This window comes from Nomascus leucogenys, chromosome 15 (genome assembly GCF_006542625.1).
Source record: "Nomascus leucogenys isolate Asia chromosome 15, Asia_NLE_v1, whole genome shotgun sequence".
In the NCBI taxonomy this organism is placed as follows: Eukaryota; Metazoa; Chordata; class Mammalia; order Primates; family Hylobatidae; genus Nomascus; species Nomascus leucogenys.
Window position 1 is genome coordinate 16,144,920 of NC_044395.1, and position 19,812 is coordinate 16,164,731.

Genomic DNA, 19,812 nt, shown 5'->3' on the forward strand with positions numbered 1-19,812 from the left:
TCTAAGATGGGGCTCACCCATGCCCAGGAATATTCTCACCTGCCTCCCTATCTGCCCTTTCCCCTCCCAGCCCCTAGAAAGCCCTGGAGCTTAGGACTGAGTCCTAAATAGGCCCACAGCCTAGATCCCACCAGTCCATGTGAGCCCCAGGCTGAAATGTTCCCTTCTCACACCACAGCAGTTCTGGGCTCTTTAAACTCCCTGGACCCTGACAGAGCTATACCCTGATAAGGGGGGCACTGGTCCTTGGCACCCCAGGTTCAAAAGTGAGTATCAAGAGGATCAAACACAAAGGCTTTTCCAGTGAGGACCAGTTTCCTCTCAGCAAAACAGGGGCAGATACAAAAAGCTACAAGTAGGATGCTAGGCCCTGGGACCCCAGAGGAGCAGAGATCAGGACTGGGGTGGGCACCAGGCTGACTTGCATTAGGGAAACAGGCCCCAGGCTCAAATATCTCCTGTTTATCAATTTCTCCCTATCAAATCTAGTCTTTAAGGGTCCCCTCCACCCCTTCCGGCCATCCCTTCTGTATCACCAGACCCCCATGGGGAGACATCCTGCTGTCATTTCCATGAGGGAGGCAACAAGGAGAGGGAGGCACCCAAGCCCACAGGAGCTTCTTGCTCTTTGCAACCTGCTTTCTGCTCCTCCCTTGGGCCTGGGGGAAGGGAGGGAGGTGAAGGGGAGAGTCAAGGGTCAGGGATGAGTGGGGTACAGGAGGTGTTAATGTGCTGGTTACAGCTAAGTGGGGAGGGGTACCTCAGTCACCATAGTGAAGCGGAAAAACCTCTTCTGGGAAGGGGAGAGGGAGAAAGGAAGAGAAAGTTGACAAAGACAACAAGGACTGGGTTGGAGCCTCTGTAGAGGGCAGGCTGGAGGCCTTTGCTCCCAGAGCCCCACCAGGCCACCCCTTCCCCATGGCTGTCCCTCTGGCCCCCCTCTGGTGCCCTCCACCCCTGACCTTGGCTGCACTGCGCAGGTGGTCGTAGTACACTTCCTCAATGGCCTGGAAATAGATGACTCCCTTCAGCTTCGTCTCATGCTTGTCTGCAAAGCAAGTAAGGGTGGGCTATGGAGCCGGTCACACTTCAGGTCTAGCTCCATTTACATGGAGCTTCACGGCCTGAGCTTCCAAATCTGGGAAATGGGGTGAAGATCCTAGTCTCCCAAGACCCCCAAACAGAACCCAATACAGAATCCTAAAGATATGGATAATGCTCAGCCTCATTCATAATCACAGAGAAATACAAATCAGAACTCCACTGAGATACCACTTCTCACCTACCCCAATGACAGAAACATACAACAAATATAAAGCACACTTTTGGCAAGTCTATGGTGAAGGAGGCAGTCTAACGACAGGTGGGAGTATAAATTGGTAAAACCCTTATGAACAATTTGGCCATGTCTATCAAAATTAGAAAGGCATTTATCTTTTGATCCAATGCTTACATTTAGGAGAATTTCTCTTTCACATATACAAAGTAACACATACAAGATTATTAAGTATAGTATTGTCTACAGTCACAGAAGATTGGAAACAACCAAAATATCTACCAAGTGGAGACTGGTTAATAAGTTAGTGTGTGTCACATCATGGAAGACTAAATACAGCTGTTAAGTAGAATGATATAGGCCAGGCACGGTGGCTCATGCCTATAATTCCAACATTTTGGGAGGCCGAGGAGGGTGGATCACCTGAGGTCAGGAGTTCGAGACCAGCCTGGCCAACATGGTGAAACCCCGTCTGTACTCAAAATATAAAAATAAGCCGAGTGTGGTGGTGCATGCCTATAATCCCAGCTATTCGGGAGGCTGAGGCAGGAGAATCACTTGAATCCGGGAGGCAGAGGTTGCAGTGAGCCAAGATCACACCACTGCACTCCAGCCTGGGCAAAAAGAGCAAAACTCTGTCTCAAAAAAAAAAAAGAGAGAAAGAAAGAAATATCTGATACAGATATAGACTCAGAAATAAGCCTATAATTTATACCCAGATATAATGTCTAGATATAGATAAATTTGATATAGAATGATCTCTAAGACACATTAGGAGGTAAAAAAGGAATGTACTGTATGCCACCTTTTATGCAAGAAAAAGTATTTGTTTACATTCTCCTACAGAAACTCTACAAGGATACACAAGAGATTAATAAAAGTAGTTACTGTAGTGGGTGGGGCATAATTCTCAATTTAAACCTTTTTATATATTTTTTATTTTTGAACTATATGAATACTTTTACCTATTTTTTTTTTTTAAAAGATAGGAAGCACATTCCCTTGATGTGTACAGAGCAGTTAGCATATACATATAGCATATAGCCTCTGGAGGTCAGAGGTGGCAGGAAAGGGGCAAACTACCTGAGTAGAGGTGACCATTCAGTGAGAAGGGGCAGGATCCCTGTCAAGGGAAAGCACAGGGCCTGGGCCAACTTGTCTGTGGCACTGCTCAGATGCTACAGCTGACATCCTTAACAGTGAGCCTGCGTCCTACAGGAGAGGTCATGCCAATCACTAAATTCAATGATGCCAGCTGGAAGTAAGCTCCTCCCCGAGTGCTCCTCCTCTCCCTGACCTCTGTGGCTTGGTAAAGGCAACTTACGGACTGCTGCCAACATGTCCCTCCAGCCTTGTATCACAACCTTGCCCTGCATGAGTCCCAAGTCCTGTCTGAGCTTTTCACTGTTCCCTTAATAATACACTCTGTGTGCTGGAACCGTCTCCTCCAGCCCATTTCCTTGGCAAACTCCTAAACGATCTTCAAGACCCATTGCAAAATGTCACCACGACAGTGCACAGTTGTGCCCTCCTGTGTTCCCACAGCACAGATGCTCCTCTGTATAGAACTTATGCTGAATCTGAATCCTCCTTTATCCATTCATGGTCTACCTCCCCCAACACAAACAACTATGTGCCTGGCACACAGTAGGTACTCAATACTGAAAGAATGAGTCCTAGACACTGGGATTCAGAGAGAAGTCACAGACCCTTCTCTTAGGAAACTACAATCTCACAGGGAGGAAAATACAGACACACAGCTATGTAAATAGCTAGTAAAGGCGTGGCTAGGAACCCCATGAGACCACCTACACATCACAGGTTGTCATGAGTATTAAATGAAAGAACACATTTAAGGTATTCAGCACAGTGTGTGGCACATAACGTGGCACTGTTATTATATCATTACACTCCTGGATTGATGTCACATGGAAAAACGGATGCTGGATAATGCAGGAGTTCAGAGGAGGGTGGGAATCACTCCTAGTAAGGTGGGGTCAGGAAAGGCTTCCTAGAGATAATATGTAATCTGGACTCCATGCAATGAGGGGGTTTCTATCGAGTTGGCAGGAAGAGGGTCCAAGCAGAACAGGCAAGGCACCCACGGCCCTTATCCAGCCACAGGCCCATTTCTGACATTTCCTCCTTGGGAAAGGACCATCCCTGCCTGGCTCTGGGCCTGCTCAGCCCTCCAGCCCCTGTTCTCTCCCATCCCTTCCTTCACAGGAAATAGTAACACACTCCTGCCTCCGCTTCCTTACCACCCACCTATCCTCAATCTTGTGCAATCTGGCTCCTGGCCCCATGCACAGCAGAAAGCCTTCTCTTGACAAGCTCCCATCCCTGAGTCTAACAGCCTTTGGGCCACATCTTTCTTGGCCTTCCTGCAGCATCCCTCACTGCTGGTGACACCTCCTGCTTGTGAATGTCTGCTCCTTTGGCTGGCTTCCTTCCCTGTTTCTGCTCCCATTTCTATTCCTGCCGTCTGAACTTAGTCTCCTTTTGTTCCACAGGCACTAACTAAGGCCACATATGCCAAGCACCAGCCCAGCACCTGGCATGTGGTTAGTGCTGGCTTCCTGTCTCCTGCCCCTTCTCCCTCTGCTGGTCTCTCCTCTTTCTCCTTCCCCACACTGGTAGGCCTGCCCCAGGGTTCGGCCCTCTCCCTCCCCTCTTCTCTGCTCTGCAGTCTGACTGCCCAGGTTCAGTCTTATCTCTGTCTCTTAGGAGCTGTGGAACCTTGGGCAATTTACTTAATCTCTCTGAGCATCATTTTCCTCATCGGTAAAATGACATAAAAATAGTGTTTCCCTCATAGGATTATTTCAAAGATTAATGAGATGATGCATGCAGAGTGCTTAGCACAGCACCTGGCTCATGCAAGTGCTTGGTAAAGGTGATCTGCTGTTAGTATTATTCCACCTGATTCAACTATTACTCCACCTCTAATCCTGACCATCCTCCTAAACCTAGATGTCCCAGAGGCACCTCAATCTCAACATGCCTAAAATGGAACTCTTTTCCCCAGGCATGTTTCTTCCTCTCCAAAGTCCCTAGTCCCTCTACCTTCCTGGCCCAGAGAGAAACATGGGACACCTGTGCTTCTGTCTCTCCTGCCTCCTCAAAACACCCAGGACCCAGGGTGGTCAGGGAAGGTTTCTTAGAGGGGCCAGCAGGTGATCAGGGACCAGGTTAGTGGGGAAGCGGGCACTCCAGACCTGAGCATCTCTGGCACCAAACTCTGCAGCCCTTTCCCCTCTTCTGAGCTCCTAGCAGGATTGCTCTTCCCAGCTGTGTGGCTAGGTGAGGCTGTGTGACTGGCAGACAGCCCCATCTATGACTTCTGGACAGAAATGATGTGTGTCACTTCCCAGCTAGGACATTTAATACCAAGGCCGGGCTCACTTAAGCCTCTCTTTCCCTCTGCCACTGTGGCCAGAAATGTTCCCAAAAGGCATGCTGAAGCAAAGACAACGCTGATGCACAGCAGAGTTCCCATCAACTCACAATGTGCAGTCAACATGTATTGGGCATAAGGAAGCCTAGTACTTGTAAGCCACTGGGATTTCCTTTTCAATTTTTTTTTTTTTTTGAGATGGCGTCTTGCTCTGTCACCAGGCTAGAGGGACTACAGGTGCGTGCCACCATGCCCAGCTAATTTTTGTATTTTTAGTAGAGACGGGGTTTCACCATGTTGGCCAGGATGGTCTCAATCTCTTGACCTCGTGATCTGCCTGCTTCGGCCTCTCAAAAGTGCTGGGATTACAGGCATGAGACACCATGCCCGGCCTTCTAATTTATTTTTTTGAGACAGAGTCTCACTCTGTTGTCCAGGTTGGAGTGCAGTGGCGCAATCTTGGCTCACTGCAACCACTTTCTCTTGGGTTCAAGCAATTCTCGTGCTCAGCCTCCCAAGTAGATGGGACTACAGGTGCATGCCACACGCCCAGCTAATTTTTGTATTTTTAGTAGAGACAAAGTTTCACCATGTTGCCCAGGCTGGTCTCAATCTCCTAGCCTCAAGCTATCTGCCCACCTTGGCCTCCCAAAGTGCTGGGATCACAGGTGTGAGCCACTGCACCTGTCCAGCCACTGGGATTTTATGACTTCTTGTTACTGCAGCATACCTTACCTCCTCCTGACTAGGGTATAACACAGCATCCCACGTTCCAAGTGGGAAAAGTATAAAGGGATTCCAGGGATGGGAAACTAGGCTAGAGGCTGGAACGGAGAGAGCTGAGAGAGCAAGAGGGTCTAGTCGGCCTGTTCCTGGGCTATCCTGAGCACTCCTTGGCACTGTTCAACTGCTTGTCTTGGAGTCTCTGATGGAATTTGTCCAAGCAGGAGTTCCCAGCCCAACTCCGACCATAAGACCCCATGCTCCTGCAGTGCCTGGATGTCTCCTATCAGCATACCCATTGTGCATGGTTATAACTCTTGTCTGCTTCCCCGACTATAAGCTCCATGAGAGAGCTGTGGCCATCTTACTCATCACCAGGGCCTAGAACAGTGCCTGGAACTTACTAGATGCTTAGTAACATTGCTGAATGAAGGAATGAATGAATGAACACAAAAATGGAGGTGAACCAGGTACATTGTGTACATTTTCAGGGAAGGAGGGCAAAGCCCAGCCCAAGACTCTGGTCCCCTACTTGGAAGCTTGGCCTCCTTCTAGAAGACCAGCCGTCGTGGGTAACAGAGCCCAGGGATCCTGGCTGGCCCCCGGAGTGGCCTTGTGGGAACTCACCCACATAATAGGAAAGGGTGCGCTTGAGCCGGTCGAAGACAAACCAGCGCTTCTTCCATGATTTAATCTTGCCGCCCATCTTGACCAAGTAGCCACGGCAGACCTGGTGGGAAGCAGGAGTAAGGAAGGACCCAAATGTGCAGCCCTTAAGCCTTAAGTGTGTGCCATCACCTGTGCCTGTATTCATGAGGGATTGTCCCCAACATTTCCTCAGGCCAGCACACCAGGTCCTGGGACAGAGATCTGGTTAGGTGAGGGTAGAGACTGATGCCACTATTCCAACGACCCAGGAGGTGCCTCTCACCATGGGATTCTCCCTCTCCCCAGCACCCCAGGGTCACACACGCCTTGTACCTTGCTGCTGAGCACCACGTGCAGGCAGGTATCAACACCATGGCCTGATGACTCAATATGTGTCTTCAGGTCAAAGTCCTCCTTCCGGATTGGCAGGTAGCGAGTCAGGGGTCGTGCCTGGGAGCAAGAGGGAGGGTCAGGAGAGTCTCCTCTCTTTCCTCATTATTCCCCTGTCCAGGCCCCTTGGCTTCACTTCTAAACCCCAACAGCCTGACATCATGCCTCCCTAACCCACGGTGGTCACTCTGGCTCCATAGGGCTTATGGCAAAAGTGGAGACCTACCATGCCTACGTTGACTCTACCTAGGGCCGGGCAAACTGCGAAGTCACTCTGTGCCTCAGTTTTCCCACCTATGACCAAGACACGGCATCTTTGTCTTGCCCTGCCCCTCCTTTCCCTCCTGAGCCCAACAGAATAAAGCAAGAGGCCAGATATGAACGTGCTCTGGGAAGAAAAGTCCAATAAGAAATCTAGTTTCCGACTTCGCGTGGGACCTTGTTTGGGTCACATCCCTTCTCTGGGCCTCAGTTTCCTTCCATGTAAAACACCGGCTTTGAACTAGATAATTAGTAAGGTCTACTCTACCTCTGATACTAACTAGAATTCTCAGTCAACTGGAATATTTTTCTACTCTTCCTTTCCCAGAAGAGCATTAAAATGGCCAGGAAACATCACATATTATTTAAAGAAAAAAAAAAACAACACACGACCCCACAGATAGCTGATTCTACCCATCTCCCACACCAGACACAAGTGGCCACTGCAGCAATGCCTGAGCCCCAGGACAGGGGCTAGAAGAGAGACTCCCAGAGCAGTCACTGACTGAAGCAGGAAAGGGAAACCAAAACAAGGCATTTTACAAATATTCCAACCACAGGGGTAAAATTCACAGAGCTTTTTTTTTTTTTTTTTTCCTGAGGCAGAATTTCACTCTGTCATCCAGACTGGAGTGCAGTGGCATGATCTCGGCTCACTGCAACCTCCACCTCCTGGATTCAAGTGATTTTCATGCCTCAGCCATCAGAGTAAGCTGAGATTACAGGGTATGATACCACGCCCAGCTAATTTTTGTATTTTTTGTAGAGATGGGGTTTTGCCATGTTGGCCAGGCTGGTCTCTGAACTCCTGGCCTCAAGTGATCTGTGTACCTCGGCCTCCCAAAGTGCTGGGATTACAGATGTGAGCCACTGTGCCCAGCCCCTTCTCATTATTTCCCAAACCCAATCCAGTTGACCTATCCCTTAGGATTTATTTTGTTGCATTGTAGGAAATGAGGGAACTGTGATCACTGCTTGGGAAAGATTCCAGGGGACTCCCAACCTGGGGAAGCCTACAGAGACCTAATCAGAAGGGACAGCCTAAGTCCTACAGATTCTCATGGGGGGTTGTAGGGGTTAGGATTTGGGATCAGAGACATGGGCAGATTTCCCAGCCCAAACCAATTTCTCCTTCTGCTTTCAATTGTTCTGCTCAAGTCTCCTGTTTAAGGAGAAATGGTAGGGCTGGCTTTTGGGCAAGGAAGGATTTCTGTCCTGAAGAGAAACTAGTACAATTCTGTCTTGGAGATGTAAACCAAAAGTCAGAGTGAGGTCATCCACTGATGGTGGGGACTGGAGCTGAAAGGTCCTGTTGGGTGTGGGCCAGCACACCCTGAAGTTCCACATGCAAGAGGGGCAGCAGGGGAAGCAGAAGGGAAGGTGCAGTGCAGGCTCATGAAGCGGATCTGAGGCCCTGGAGAGAGGCCAAGGCAAGCCACTCTGATTCTTGACTACCAGCTCCCATCTCTGGGATGCCTGTCCAGACCCTCTTCTCTGACCCTGGATGTCTGCAAGGTGGCCTGCCACATCCTTACAACCCACTACCCCAGCACACACCACACACACACACACACACACACACACACACACACTTGAATAGTCCTAGTGGGTCTGTTTTGGGGTCAATGAGTCCCAGGTAGAATTCTGCTAGTATTAAGCCAACAGCAATCTTTTCTGGAGCAGAACAGGTTTTACAGCCCAACACAGAAACCCTGGGATCTCCCCACTTCTCTACAGCCCTCACCGTCAAGCCAACCACCACTGTGCCCCACTGCCCATTCACCTGGGAAAATTGTTTCTCCCGCATCTTGACCTCCTTCTCGACCAGCTGCTGCCTTCGGGCACTCTCACTCTGCAGCCTCCGTTCTACCTGCTCACGCCTCCGCCGCTCCTCCTCCAGGGCCTGCCGCCGCAGCTCCATCTCCCGCTCCTGCCCCCAAAGCCAAGAGGTCAGCACCTATGGCCATCCTTTTCCCCTGACTGGCCCTCGTCACACCTGGGCAGGGCTGCAGGAGGCATCCACCTCAGGGTAATCTGGCATGAGGAGGCATCATCTTCAAAGCCCACCCTCTCCAAGAGCCCTGGCTGGTTAAAGAGAAATGCTTTAAGCATGACTGTCCTGACTTCAAACCCTGGCCCCGCTACCACTATGGGCTCTGTGATCCTGATAAAATCATTTAAACTTTTTTTTTTTTTTGGAGACTGAGTCTCACTCTGTTGCCCAGGCTGGAGTGCAATGGCACAATCTCACTCACTGCAACCTCCGCCTCCCAGGTTCAAGTGATTCTCCTGCCTCAGCCTCCCAAGTAGCTGGGATTACAGGCGCCTGCCACCACGCCCAGCTGCCTTTTTTTATTTTTAGTAGACAGGGTTTCACCAGGTTGGCCAGGCTAGTCTCGAACTCCTGACCTCAGGCGATCCGCCTGCCTTGGCCTCCCAAAGTGCTGGAATTACAGGCGTGAGCCACCGCACCCAGCCATTTAAACTTTTTAAGCCTCAGTTGCCTCATCTGTGAAATGAAGTTAAGAATGCCCATTCCTGGAATTATAGTGAAAATGAAATTAGATCATGTATATAAATGCCCATCACTGATTCCAGTTGGAAAGCACTCAAAAAATAAATGGGGCTCTTACAATTGTATCTGAATCCTCAGAACATGAGTTATCTAGACAACTTTTTTTGACAGCTAATATATAGTCCTTTCCCAATCACTAACTGAAGACCTTTTGAAAATTCAAATTAGAAACATTTGCTATTGAACTTCAAACTTTATGGGAAAAAAGTGACTAGAGACTAAGGTCAGAACTGAACTTATAAAAGCCACTATAATAGGATTTTAGAAGTCATTAAAACAAATAATTAAATACAGAGCATGTCAGTGATGCTTTATATGTCTTAGTTACTAATAAAGACCTCCTATACCATTAATTCCCATTTACTATTTCTTCCCAGCTCAAAACTTAGCAGAATCTCCTTTCCCCACATTTGCCAGGAGATGCTGATACATTTGCCATACTTAGACATAAATAAGATAGGAGGCATTCTTTTCTGGCTGGTCCTCCATTCAGACTGTCAGTATCTGTTTTTTATTAAATCCCTCAAACTGCTGACCTTACTCTCTGCGTCCCACTCTCATCTCAAATATGCAGAGTGCCTTGAATGGTGGACACAGAACAGCTTCTGCAGATCCTTTATTTATCCTCCTTCTTAGGCACACATTTCATCAGCCTGCCTATGCCCAGGATAAACCATGGGTCCCTCTTTGCCGAATCCCAGCTCCGTGCCCATGTGAAGGAGCTGTCAGCCCTCTCTGCTCCCAAGGCTCCCCAGCCAACACCTCTACACTGACTTGGACATCTGCCTCCTCTTCTGGTCTATACTTCACCCATAGTTCCTGCTTTTCCTAATCAGCCCCAAGAGGAATGGCCTGCCATACGGGTAGACAGGAATCAAAATTCCTGTAGTTGCCAAAAAGTCTACAAAAGTAAACATGCAAAAACTGGAAGTTTCCATACAGGAAATTACTGGTTGGAGAATGGTTACTGTGCTGCCTTCCCTGTTCCTAAGAGCTATGAAGTTGTAATCTCACCAAGCCTCCCTAAGCCTGTTTGAGGAATACAACCCTTTTTTTTTTTTTTTTTTTTTTTTGAGATGGAGTCTCCCTCTGTCGCCCAGGCTGGAGTGCAGTGGTGCGATCTTGGCTCACTGCAACCTCTGCCTCCCGGGTTCACGCCATTCTCCTGCCTCAGCCTCCCAAGTAGCTAGGACTACAGGTGCCTGCCACCACGCCCAGCTAATTTTTTGTATTTTTAGTAGAGATGGGGTTTCACCGTGTTAGCCAGGATGGTTTCGATCTCCTGACCTCGTGATCTGCCCGCCTCGGCCACCCAAAGTGCTGGGATTACAGGTGTGAGCCACCGCGCCCAGCCGGAATACAACCTTTTAAAACATTTTCTACCCCAAGGGAATGTGACAAGGCTAATGTGGGTGGAAGGGCTTGGGGTGGAGCACAGGCCCTTGACATGCAGTAGGCAGCTCTGTGCCCCAACACCTTCTGCCTCCCCGATCCAGGTCAGACTCACCCTCGACTCCATGAGCCGGTTCTTCTCTGCATGAGCCTCTTTCAGCATCTTCTCCATCTCCTCGATCTTCCCCATGTCCAGACCACTCGCACTGGGGAGAGAAGGGGAAGAGGAGGTGCATCAAGGAGCTGAGGCGGTGGCTGAGGGAGGCTGCAGGCCCAGGCGTCGGGGGTACCTGGACATGTTGTCAGGGGAGCAGGCCGAGTTGCCCCCGGTGGAGATGCTGGTCTCCATGCTGTCAGAGCTCTCCAGACTCAGCGTATCGTAGGCGTGCTCACCCTCCTCCCCACGGTCCCGCCCCGCAGGCAGGTGGTGTAGGATAGAGTGGTGCATGAGAGGCGGGAAGCCCGAGGGGCCCGCTGGGAAGGGGGCTGCCCCGTGAAGGGCATCCCACTGGCACTGTGCCTCAGCTGCCGCTTTCTGCTTCAGCTCAGCCAGTCGCCGCCGTTGCTCTTCAATCACCTGTTGTCCTGAAGGAGGGACAGATGGGAGTCACAGTGGGCTCCCCACCCAGCTAAAGAGCAGGCCACTGGCAGCACAACACACAGAGGGAGGGGCAAGCAGGGAGAGGTTAACACAGAGCAGCCCCCTCTCCCCGCGGCTTCCCTAAGGCCCCTGCAGCTCCAGGCCTGGCTGCTCTGCCAATGCTTCAGTCGCCTGCACAACCGGCCACAGATGCACAGTCTGGCTTCAGTGCTCTTTCGCACCCTGAGTCCACATAGGACACCAAACCTACCCAAGTAGTGCCGGGGCAGCATGACAGCCAGTTGGCTCCAGCTCACAACCAAGGCCTAAGTAGGTCTAGGCAGGATACATGCACCCACCCTGCCTGCTGGAGAAGGGAGAAGGAAGAGATGGCGGAAACCCCATGAGCACCCAGAATGCCAATGCAGACCCCCCTGCAATGCAGAAGCAAAAGCAACAAACGCAAGAAAGAAGGCAAGGGAGACACGGTAGAGCACAGCTGAGGGCAGAAGAGAGGCCAGCTGGAGGGGTGAGGCCAGCAGACACCCCAACCCAGCTCAGCCTGGGACCCTGCCTGCAGGCAGTGGGGACCTGGGCAGGACACATCATGCTGATGCCAGGGCAGGGGCTGCCTGGCCAAAGCAATGCCCTCTATGACCAACGTTCTACCTGCTGGGTCGTCGGTTGGGAGGGGCTCGGCGGGAAGCGACTCGACTGGCGTGGGGGACCCCGGGCAGAGGGTACGGTAGAGACACAGAGGGGGTAAGAGGAGAGAGAGGCACAGACATGGGCTTTCAAAACAACCAAATTGCACACAAGCAACAAGGACTCCTGGGTCCCCAGAGCCAATATCTCAGGCACCCATTTCTAGAAGTCATCAAATCCATCCCCTGCCTCCAGAGAGGGCAACGTCTAACCCGACTCAGGTCAACAAGCAGTTCCCTTATTGGCTAGGCTCTCTAGGAAAGATGTCACAGCCCCCTAAGCCCTTAGTCTCCTGCCCTGAAGGCTTTAGATAAATATCCAGGAAGCTCTTCTTTAGGTACCCACTCTAAATCCTTTCTGCTCTGGCCTAGATCCCAATTAAAGGAAAAACATCCTGTGAAAGGTGTGAGCATAGAGGAGGCATGGCAACTACCCAGGGTCCCCTTAGGAGAGCAGGTGGGCTGGCAGGGCAGTCACTCACCCTTCTGCTGCAGAGCTAGTTGGCGCTTGGTCTCGATGTCCTGCAGTGTGGCTGCCAGGTTGCGAGGAAGGCTGCCCGTGCCATTCTGGGTGAGTAGAGCGCTCTGCAGAGGAATGGAGAGTTCGGACCTGGGCTCAGAAGGCCCTTACCCCAATTCCCAAGGCTTTTATGGGTGGTCTTGGCCTCTTCCCAGCGTGGAAGTCTCCATCCCCAGCCACATGTGCAGCCCCACCCACTGTCCTCAGACCTTTGGGGAGGGGCTACGCCCCAGGGTAGCCACGCTGAGCTGGGAGGAGGAGGAGGAAGAGCCAGAGGAAGAGGGGAGGGGGCCGCTGCGGGTCCGGGGAAGGGGGCTGGTGGCCTCGCCATCCATCTTGGAGCGGTAAACCTGGAAAGAAAAGATAGTGCCCAGTGATTTCTGGCTCCTCCATTGGCCACCTCCCCCATGTCACCTAGTCTGCTGTGATCTGACGTACCGCCCTGGCACTAGGCCTCTGAGGCCTTCTGGCTCTGACAACAAGCCTCCTGAGCCAGCCCAACGGCCAGATGCTATTGGCAGCTGCCAATTCTCCTTTCCAGGCTGTTCCTCCCTGGGCCAATCCCTAGCCCAACCCTGGGTCTAAGAAAAGACCTGTAAACAGACCCATGCAAGGATTTAATGTCAGTCAGGCAGTTGTGCAGGAGACCAACTAGAAGCTGGGTTCCCTCTGGTCCTAGCTCTGCCACTAACAGGCTGTGTGACCTTGGGCCACACACCTCCCTACTCTGGGCCTTGGCTTCCTTATCTGCAAAAGGGGGTAGGACTAGACTAAATAATGGCCAAGCTCCCCTGCAGCACTAGCATGTGGTGAATATGGCCTTTAGTGTCACAAACCCTGACTTGGCATAAGCTCTGCTACTTCCTAGCTGTGTGGCCTTGGAGAGATTACTTATCTTCTCTAGGCCCCAGTGTTTCATCTATAAAATGAGTTAACTTCATCTACCTCAAAGACCTATGATGATGATTAGAGAATCAAAACACGTTAAAGTCTCTAACCAGCTGGGTACACAGTAGAAGACTTACATGATCAAACTCCTCCCCAAGGAAACATGAAATTTTAGCTGAGGTCACAGTCTTACAGATGCAGTGCCTTCACTCAAGGGATGATCTTAAATGGTCAATCTTAGGCACTGCAGCAGGTCAGTGGAGGAAACCTGAGGAGAAGACTAGCCCAGCCCCCTTTCCCACCCCATGGTCAGTTGCTTGCTGCAGGTTCAGGTAGGCCCACGCCCTCCATGGCAACTCTGAGGAGGCTTAGGCTGTCACTTCAGAGTCTTTGCCCTTTGTTTTCTGCTTCCAAGTGTCACTGCTGGAGAGACCAGGAGAACAAAATGCTGGCAGTTCTTCCCAGGACACACTAGTTCCAGTTGCCACAGGCCCAAGAGCCTGTCAGGCCCCCAGACTGGGTGAGAAGCTCCGGGTGTTGGGGGCTGCCAAGCACAGGCCAGACCCACAGCCTAGCTCAGCACAGGGCACCAAACAGATCCCAACCTGACCACAGCTCCAGAATCCTCTTCCACCAGACACTCAATCAGATAGTTTTAGACTATGGAGGCTGGCCCTCCAGTTGCCCACATGCCAGGATGGCTGCCTAAGGAGTGACCCTCTCAGGGCCCAGAGGTGCCCTCATTGCCCTGACTGGGCTGACGCCTCCACTCAAGGTGGTACTGTGTGGCTGATGGATTGGCAGGAGGTATCAGAGTGGACAGGTGCAAAGCCTGGGGAGGACGGGCAGTGAAGGAGGGGTTACCTGCAGCTGACGGGAAGCTTTGGCGGGCAGAGGCGGGGGAGAAGAGTGAGGGGAGGCTGCAGCGGGGCCAGTCCCCAGCCCGGCCATCAGCTCCTGGTACCACTGCTCTAAGTCTACAGCAGGGAGCAGCAGCTTCTCCATCTGGAGGTGGGAATGGGGAGGGGAAAAGGGGACAGGAGGGGAGGACGGAGAGGAAAGGCCAGGAAATAAAGGGAAAGGAAAAGGCAGGAGAAGGAAGAAAGAAGAAAGAAGAGGAAGAAGGAAGGGGAAGGTTAAAGGAAGGCCATATCAGGGAAATGGACAGGAAGGTGACGGAAGAAGGGGAGGAAAGAAGGGAGAAAGGAGAGCATCAAGAAAAAGAAGAGAAAAACAGTGAGACAACAGTTGCCCTGAATGTACTAACGGCAAAGAGAAACAGTCAGGGTACAACTTCCAGACCATAGACATGTGCTACACCAGCCATGAAACCAGCCACCAGACAGAGCCTGCAGGCACTGGGCACTCCCCTTGGGCTGGCCCAGAGCCAAGAGGCCAGGTGAGCAGGAGCAAAACACACACAGAGCACACCAGTCATGGGTGGGGGTAGCAAGAACTCACAGACCACCAACCTTAGGTGAAGGCGTGATGGAAGCGAACGAGGAGGAGGGCAGCATGGGAGGAAGGCAGGTGGTGGGAACCAGGTCCCGGGAGGCGGAGGCCCAGGGAGAAAGGCCTGGCACAGGGGCTGGGGGCATGGGCGAGGTGCCCCGCATCACCTTTAGCTGCTCAAGCATCACGTACTTGGGGCAAGGCCAGACACAGGAGGGAATATAAGAGGTTAATGGAACCACAACACATGAGATGGCCCTACCCACAGGGGAAGGGAGGGAAAGGGCAGGAAGTACAGAGCCTGCAGCCTAGGAAAGCCAGAGTCCTCTCAACTCGACACCCTCATCCTAGAGCAGAAGGCGTGCCCCTCCCTGGGCCACAGGAGCTGAAGAAAGCTCCCAAGGCCCCAGGGAGAAAAAGAAACCACTCCCAACCTCCCCTTAGGCAGGCTGCCCTTCTCCCTCACTATCGAACACAGACCCTTCTGTCCCCCCAGCTCCACCCAGGCCCAAGGGGGAATCTAGGCCATCCATAAAGAGGTCCTTGGGCATTGGTGGGCACCCTCGGTGGCTGGTACCTCACTGTCAGGCAGGGGCTGGGCGAGCACACTGGGGGAAGTGGCAGAAGCATAGGGGTCCAAGCGGGAACACAGCTGGAAAACTTCTGCCAGGGTCACATATTCCTGGGGTGCCCAGTAGAAGGGGTAGGGGTGGGCAAAGAAGGGGTTAACAAGGTTCAGCAAGGTGCCCAACACCCCAAACTCCATGCCAGGCCACAGGGCCATCACTCCATGTCAATACAAAATCCAAGGCAGGGGTAGGGTGCCTGCTATGCCCATAGATGGCTGCAGGGAGTGACGGAGACCAGAAAAGGGCAGCAGAACCAACTGTCTGAAGGCTCATCCTGCCCTCCGCTCTTACAGCCACTTTGGCATCCAGTCCTGCCCCAAGCAGACCCTGAAGGCCCATGCCTGAATTCGCCCTGGGCTGGGGGCAGGCAAAGAAGCCCACAGAAGGCCTTCTAAGAGTCCACTGAGGATCAGAACCCAGCTTCCAGAGACCCCTCAGTCCCCAACAACCTGGCAGTCCCCAGTGGGGCACACACATGCAGCATTGAGCACCAGTCACACCATTCCCCAGGGTCCCCTCACACCCCATCAGCCCAGGCAGGAGCTAGAAACAGGTGGGGGAAGGTGGAGACATCACCAGGGCCTGAGCAAGATGGGCTGTGAGAAAGAGGCCTTAGCAAGGAACAGCTAAAAGCCTAGCAGAAAAATGGGCCCACTGCCCAAGGTGAGTCCTTGGAAAGATGCCAACACATTCAACTGTGGGTTGGGAGGACAGGGACTGTCGTATTCATCACCTGTCCTTAGAAACTGAGCTTATCTGGGTGCTGGGAGCATGGTAGACCTCCACAATGCATGCTGAATCAAAGCGCAGGACCATAAGCCTGCTCTACCCAAGGGGCCCATCCAGGCCTAGCTCTAGAACCAGGTTGCCCTCTGGGGTCATGGAAAAGGAAAGTCAGCCAGAGGGTCCAGCATGTTGTGAGAACTGATGAATGGCATGCAGAATATAGGCAAATTAATATGCAATTCAATGGGCTGCCCAGGCACTCTATGGAATGGCGGCATGGCACGCTCACACACACTCTCCCAAACTCTGGCCAGCCAAGAAACTATCACCACATGCCCTTCAGCTAAGCCCTGGGAGGAGCTGTAGGCAGGGGCTCAGCGGGCAGGCAGACAGGCAGTGGGCAAAGCAGAGCACGCAGTTAGCTGTGATTACCTCTTGTGCTTTGGGGCAGAGAAGAGTGGAAGCAGGCGGGGTTAAAGAGACAGAGGAGGCCCCAGCCTGAGAAGACCCTGGGAAAAGGCCCAGAGCCTTAGTCCCCAGCCCCATCTCTGAGGACTCGGAGATGAGCAGCTCGGCCTACAGAGAGGGGACACGGTGAGGGGCTGCATCCCTCACACTTGGCGCAGTTCCCCACCCCAGGCCTAAATTGTTTGTGTAGTGAGGCAGGGAGGGAGGGAGGGAATGAAGTTGGTAAACCAGATATGTTCTATTTGGAACTCACACACCAGACATACAGACTCGGGGAAGAACCACTTAAGGGGCCTCAATATCCTCTTCTGAGACAAATACCTAACTCAGGACTGAAGCCCAAGAGCCCCAGGATCAGCACCCCTATATCCCTATGCTCCCCTTCAAGGAGAATCCATCCAGCCCAGCCCCTACCAAGCCTCTGAGCTGTCTACTCACCCAACCCAGGCCCCTGAGTCCCCCCACATATATTCAGCCACCAAAAACAGTGAAATCTGTGGGCTCCTGGGAACCCCAAAGGCAACTAAACAGAGGCAGCTGGTAGCCATGGAAGATCAAATCCCAGAGCTTGGGGCCATTCCTCCTCAAATCTCTCCCATTCAGGAAGATGCCCCCACGCAACCTCAGCTACTAGGGTGAAAGTGCCATGTGTTACTCAGAGCATCCCAGGACACCCCTTGGGCCTGAAGCTGGGGCTAACCCAATCATGATACCTCTTTGAGGGTCGATGTGGTCTTCGGGAAAGGCCTGCCCCCTGTGAGTGAGTGGTATCTCCTTTCCAGCACAGTCAGTTTCTCCTTCTCCTGCAAGCCCAGAATGGCAGAGTCAAAGAGGAGTGGGAGCCAGGAGACTGTGTGAGGGGGGCCCTGTGCTCCACCCCAGCACGTTTACACCCCAGCCCTTCTGCACTCCCCTCCCACTTACCCTACTCCAAATCTCCCGGCCCAACCTGAGGGACCCTACCTTTTGCAGCAGCTGTAAGGAGGCATTCTTGTCCCGGGCCAGATGTTCTGACTCCTGCACGGCCTGAGCCCGGATCTGCCCAGCCTGACTGTCCAAGATGGCCAGGCGCTCCTAAAGGAGATGGGGTGGTTGATCAGGCCCTTGGGAGACAGGGCTGAGCCCAAGGTGAGAACTAGCTGGCTCTCCTGCCCAGAGACTCAAGGCTCAGTTGAAGGGGATCAACCAGCTCTTCTGCTTGGCCTCAACTCACCCTAAGAAAACAGGCTGCCATGTGGGCTCCTTCCCTCGGGCCTCCCTCCCTCCCTTGACCAATGACCCCTGTGCCATTAGGCACACCACTCAGATCCTCAAATCTCCCTTCCCTTACCCCACAATCAATGGGTCCCAAAGCCTGGAGACACTCCATGTGCCTAATTCTCCCTGTCCCAACCCCACTTGCCACCACCCAAATCCAGGCCCTCTGCTTCCCTGGTCTGGACCTTCTCACCAGCCTTTGCTTCCACTCTCTCAACTTCCTGATCCACTCCACACTGTCACAAATATCCTCCTAAGATGACTTTGAGGTTTGTTTGCTTATCTGAATTTTCGAATCTTTCTAAAAAGAAAAATTACTTTCTAAAAAGGAATATTACTTGAATAATTTTTTAAAAATCCACAAGTAAGGTCAGATCATGCCTCTCCTCAAAATCTTTCAGTGGCTCCTCATTACACACAGGATAAAGCACAAACTCCTTACCAAGCATTCGGGGCTCCCGAACCCTTTGCAGCTCCCCTCCCTCTTACAGCCTCCATGTCCTTTCAGCTCAGCCACACTGTACACTCAGCTGTGTAGCTGTTAACTCTCAGGCCTTTCTTATGTCGCTTCCTTAGGCCAGAAGAGCTGTTCCAATCTTCTCTACCTATCAAGAGCTTACTTATCATCTAAGACTAGACCAAATGCTACCTCCTCTCCAAAGCCTTCCTTGATTGCCGATTTCTTTGCTCCTTCCTCTGTGCTCACATTCTTCTGTATCACCATCTGCCTTTATTATTGTTATTTGTGAATATATCTGTCACCACCACCACCACCAGCCTGCCCCAAACGTAAGATCCACATTGTCTTTTCTGTCTTTATACCCTCAATAGGGTTTTTAGAACAGTACCTGGCTCAACAATCATGTGCTAAAAGGAAATGAAAAGATAGTAAGTAAGTGGGAAGGATGAGAGATAGGAAAAATGGGCTGGGTTAATCCCAGGAGGGCTTCCTGAAGAAGGCGGCCTTAAACCACCATCCTTAGGAACAAATCATGGGAAAGGAAGAGTTAAAGAAGGGAGATGTCCTAAATCTGGGGTCAGTCCAAGAGAAGACCAAAGTAGGCTGGCCGGGCGCTGTGGCTCACGCCTGTAATCTTAGCACTTTGGGAGGCTGAGGAGGCTGGATCACCTGAGGTTAGGAGTTCGAGACCAGCCTGGCCAACAGAGTGAAAGCCCATCTCTTCCAAAAATACAAAAATTAGCCAGGCGTGGTGGGGGAGGCACCTGTAATCCCAGCTACTTGAGAGGCTGAGGCAGGAGAATCACTTGAACCTGGGAGGTGGAGGTTGCAGTGAGGTGAGATCACACCATTGCACTCCAGCCTGGGCGACAACAGCGAGACTCTGTCTCAAAATCAACAACAACAATAAAGTAGGCTAGGCAGTAATCCTCACCGCAAGAGCTGCCATCTACCAAGAACCCATTAGGAGCCAGGAACTCTGCTAAATGTTTTGCATTTGTTACGTAATTTAATAAGCTCCCTTATGAGGCAGCTGCATTTATACCCATTTTATAGGTGAGAACACCAACATATTTAGGAGCTAAGATCTCTTAGCCAGCTAAGTGGTAGAGCAAGGATTAGAATCATTTATTGGACTCCCAGACCAGTACTCTGAGCCACTCTGAATCAGAGTGGAAAAGGCAGGGGAGCACAGGGCACCAGGGCAGATAGAGCCTAGGGTGGGACACTAGGGTCTGAGGATGAAAGCTGGATAAGGTTCCTAAGGAGGAGCATGGGGAAGAATGTGACACCCCACGTCCCAGGGGCTGAGCTCCAGTTTCCCAGGAGCCAGGGTGGGTATAGGAAGAAGAATCCACTACTGCCAAGCCCTCCCAAACTCCCTGGAGCTTATACTCACGAGAACCCCAAAGGGATGAGATTAGCTGATCTACAGCTCCCTACCGCATTCCCTCCAGAAAGAAAGA

General features: G+C 51.8%; 1 protein-coding gene across 30 annotated transcripts in view; it reads right to left on the reverse strand.

Moving 5' to 3' along the window:
- Positions 1-19,812, reverse strand: part of PHLDB1 (pleckstrin homology like domain family B member 1) — a 50,828-nt gene that overhangs the window by 1,365 nt on the left and 29,651 nt on the right. For 8 of the 30 annotated variants that reach the window (XM_030828967.1, XM_030828966.1, XM_030828961.1 and 5 more), the window contains 15 exons: positions 17,593-17,703; positions 17,343-17,432; positions 16,594-16,737; positions 14,827-14,997; positions 14,219-14,359; positions 12,676-12,816; positions 12,429-12,531; positions 11,912-11,956; positions 10,953-11,247; positions 10,778-10,868; positions 8,479-8,625; positions 6,378-6,494; positions 6,024-6,126; positions 963-1,048; positions 761-793 (listed from right to left, as the gene is read on the reverse strand). In XM_030828967.1, coding sequence (XP_030684827.1) covers positions 761-793; positions 963-1,048; positions 6,024-6,126; positions 6,378-6,494; positions 8,479-8,625; positions 10,778-10,868; positions 10,953-11,247; positions 11,912-11,956; positions 12,429-12,531; positions 12,676-12,816; positions 14,219-14,359; positions 14,827-14,997; positions 16,594-16,737; positions 17,343-17,432; positions 17,593-17,703 — 1,818 coding nt within the window. The remainder of the gene's footprint in view (positions 1-760; positions 794-962; positions 1,049-6,023; positions 6,127-6,377; positions 6,495-8,478; positions 8,626-10,777; positions 10,869-10,952; positions 11,248-11,911; positions 11,957-12,428; positions 12,532-12,675; positions 12,817-14,218; positions 14,360-14,826; positions 14,998-16,593; positions 16,738-17,342; positions 17,433-17,592; positions 17,704-19,812) is intronic. The other 22 variants (XM_030828984.1, XM_030828986.1, XM_030828977.1 and 19 more) reach the window with 12 other exon arrangements.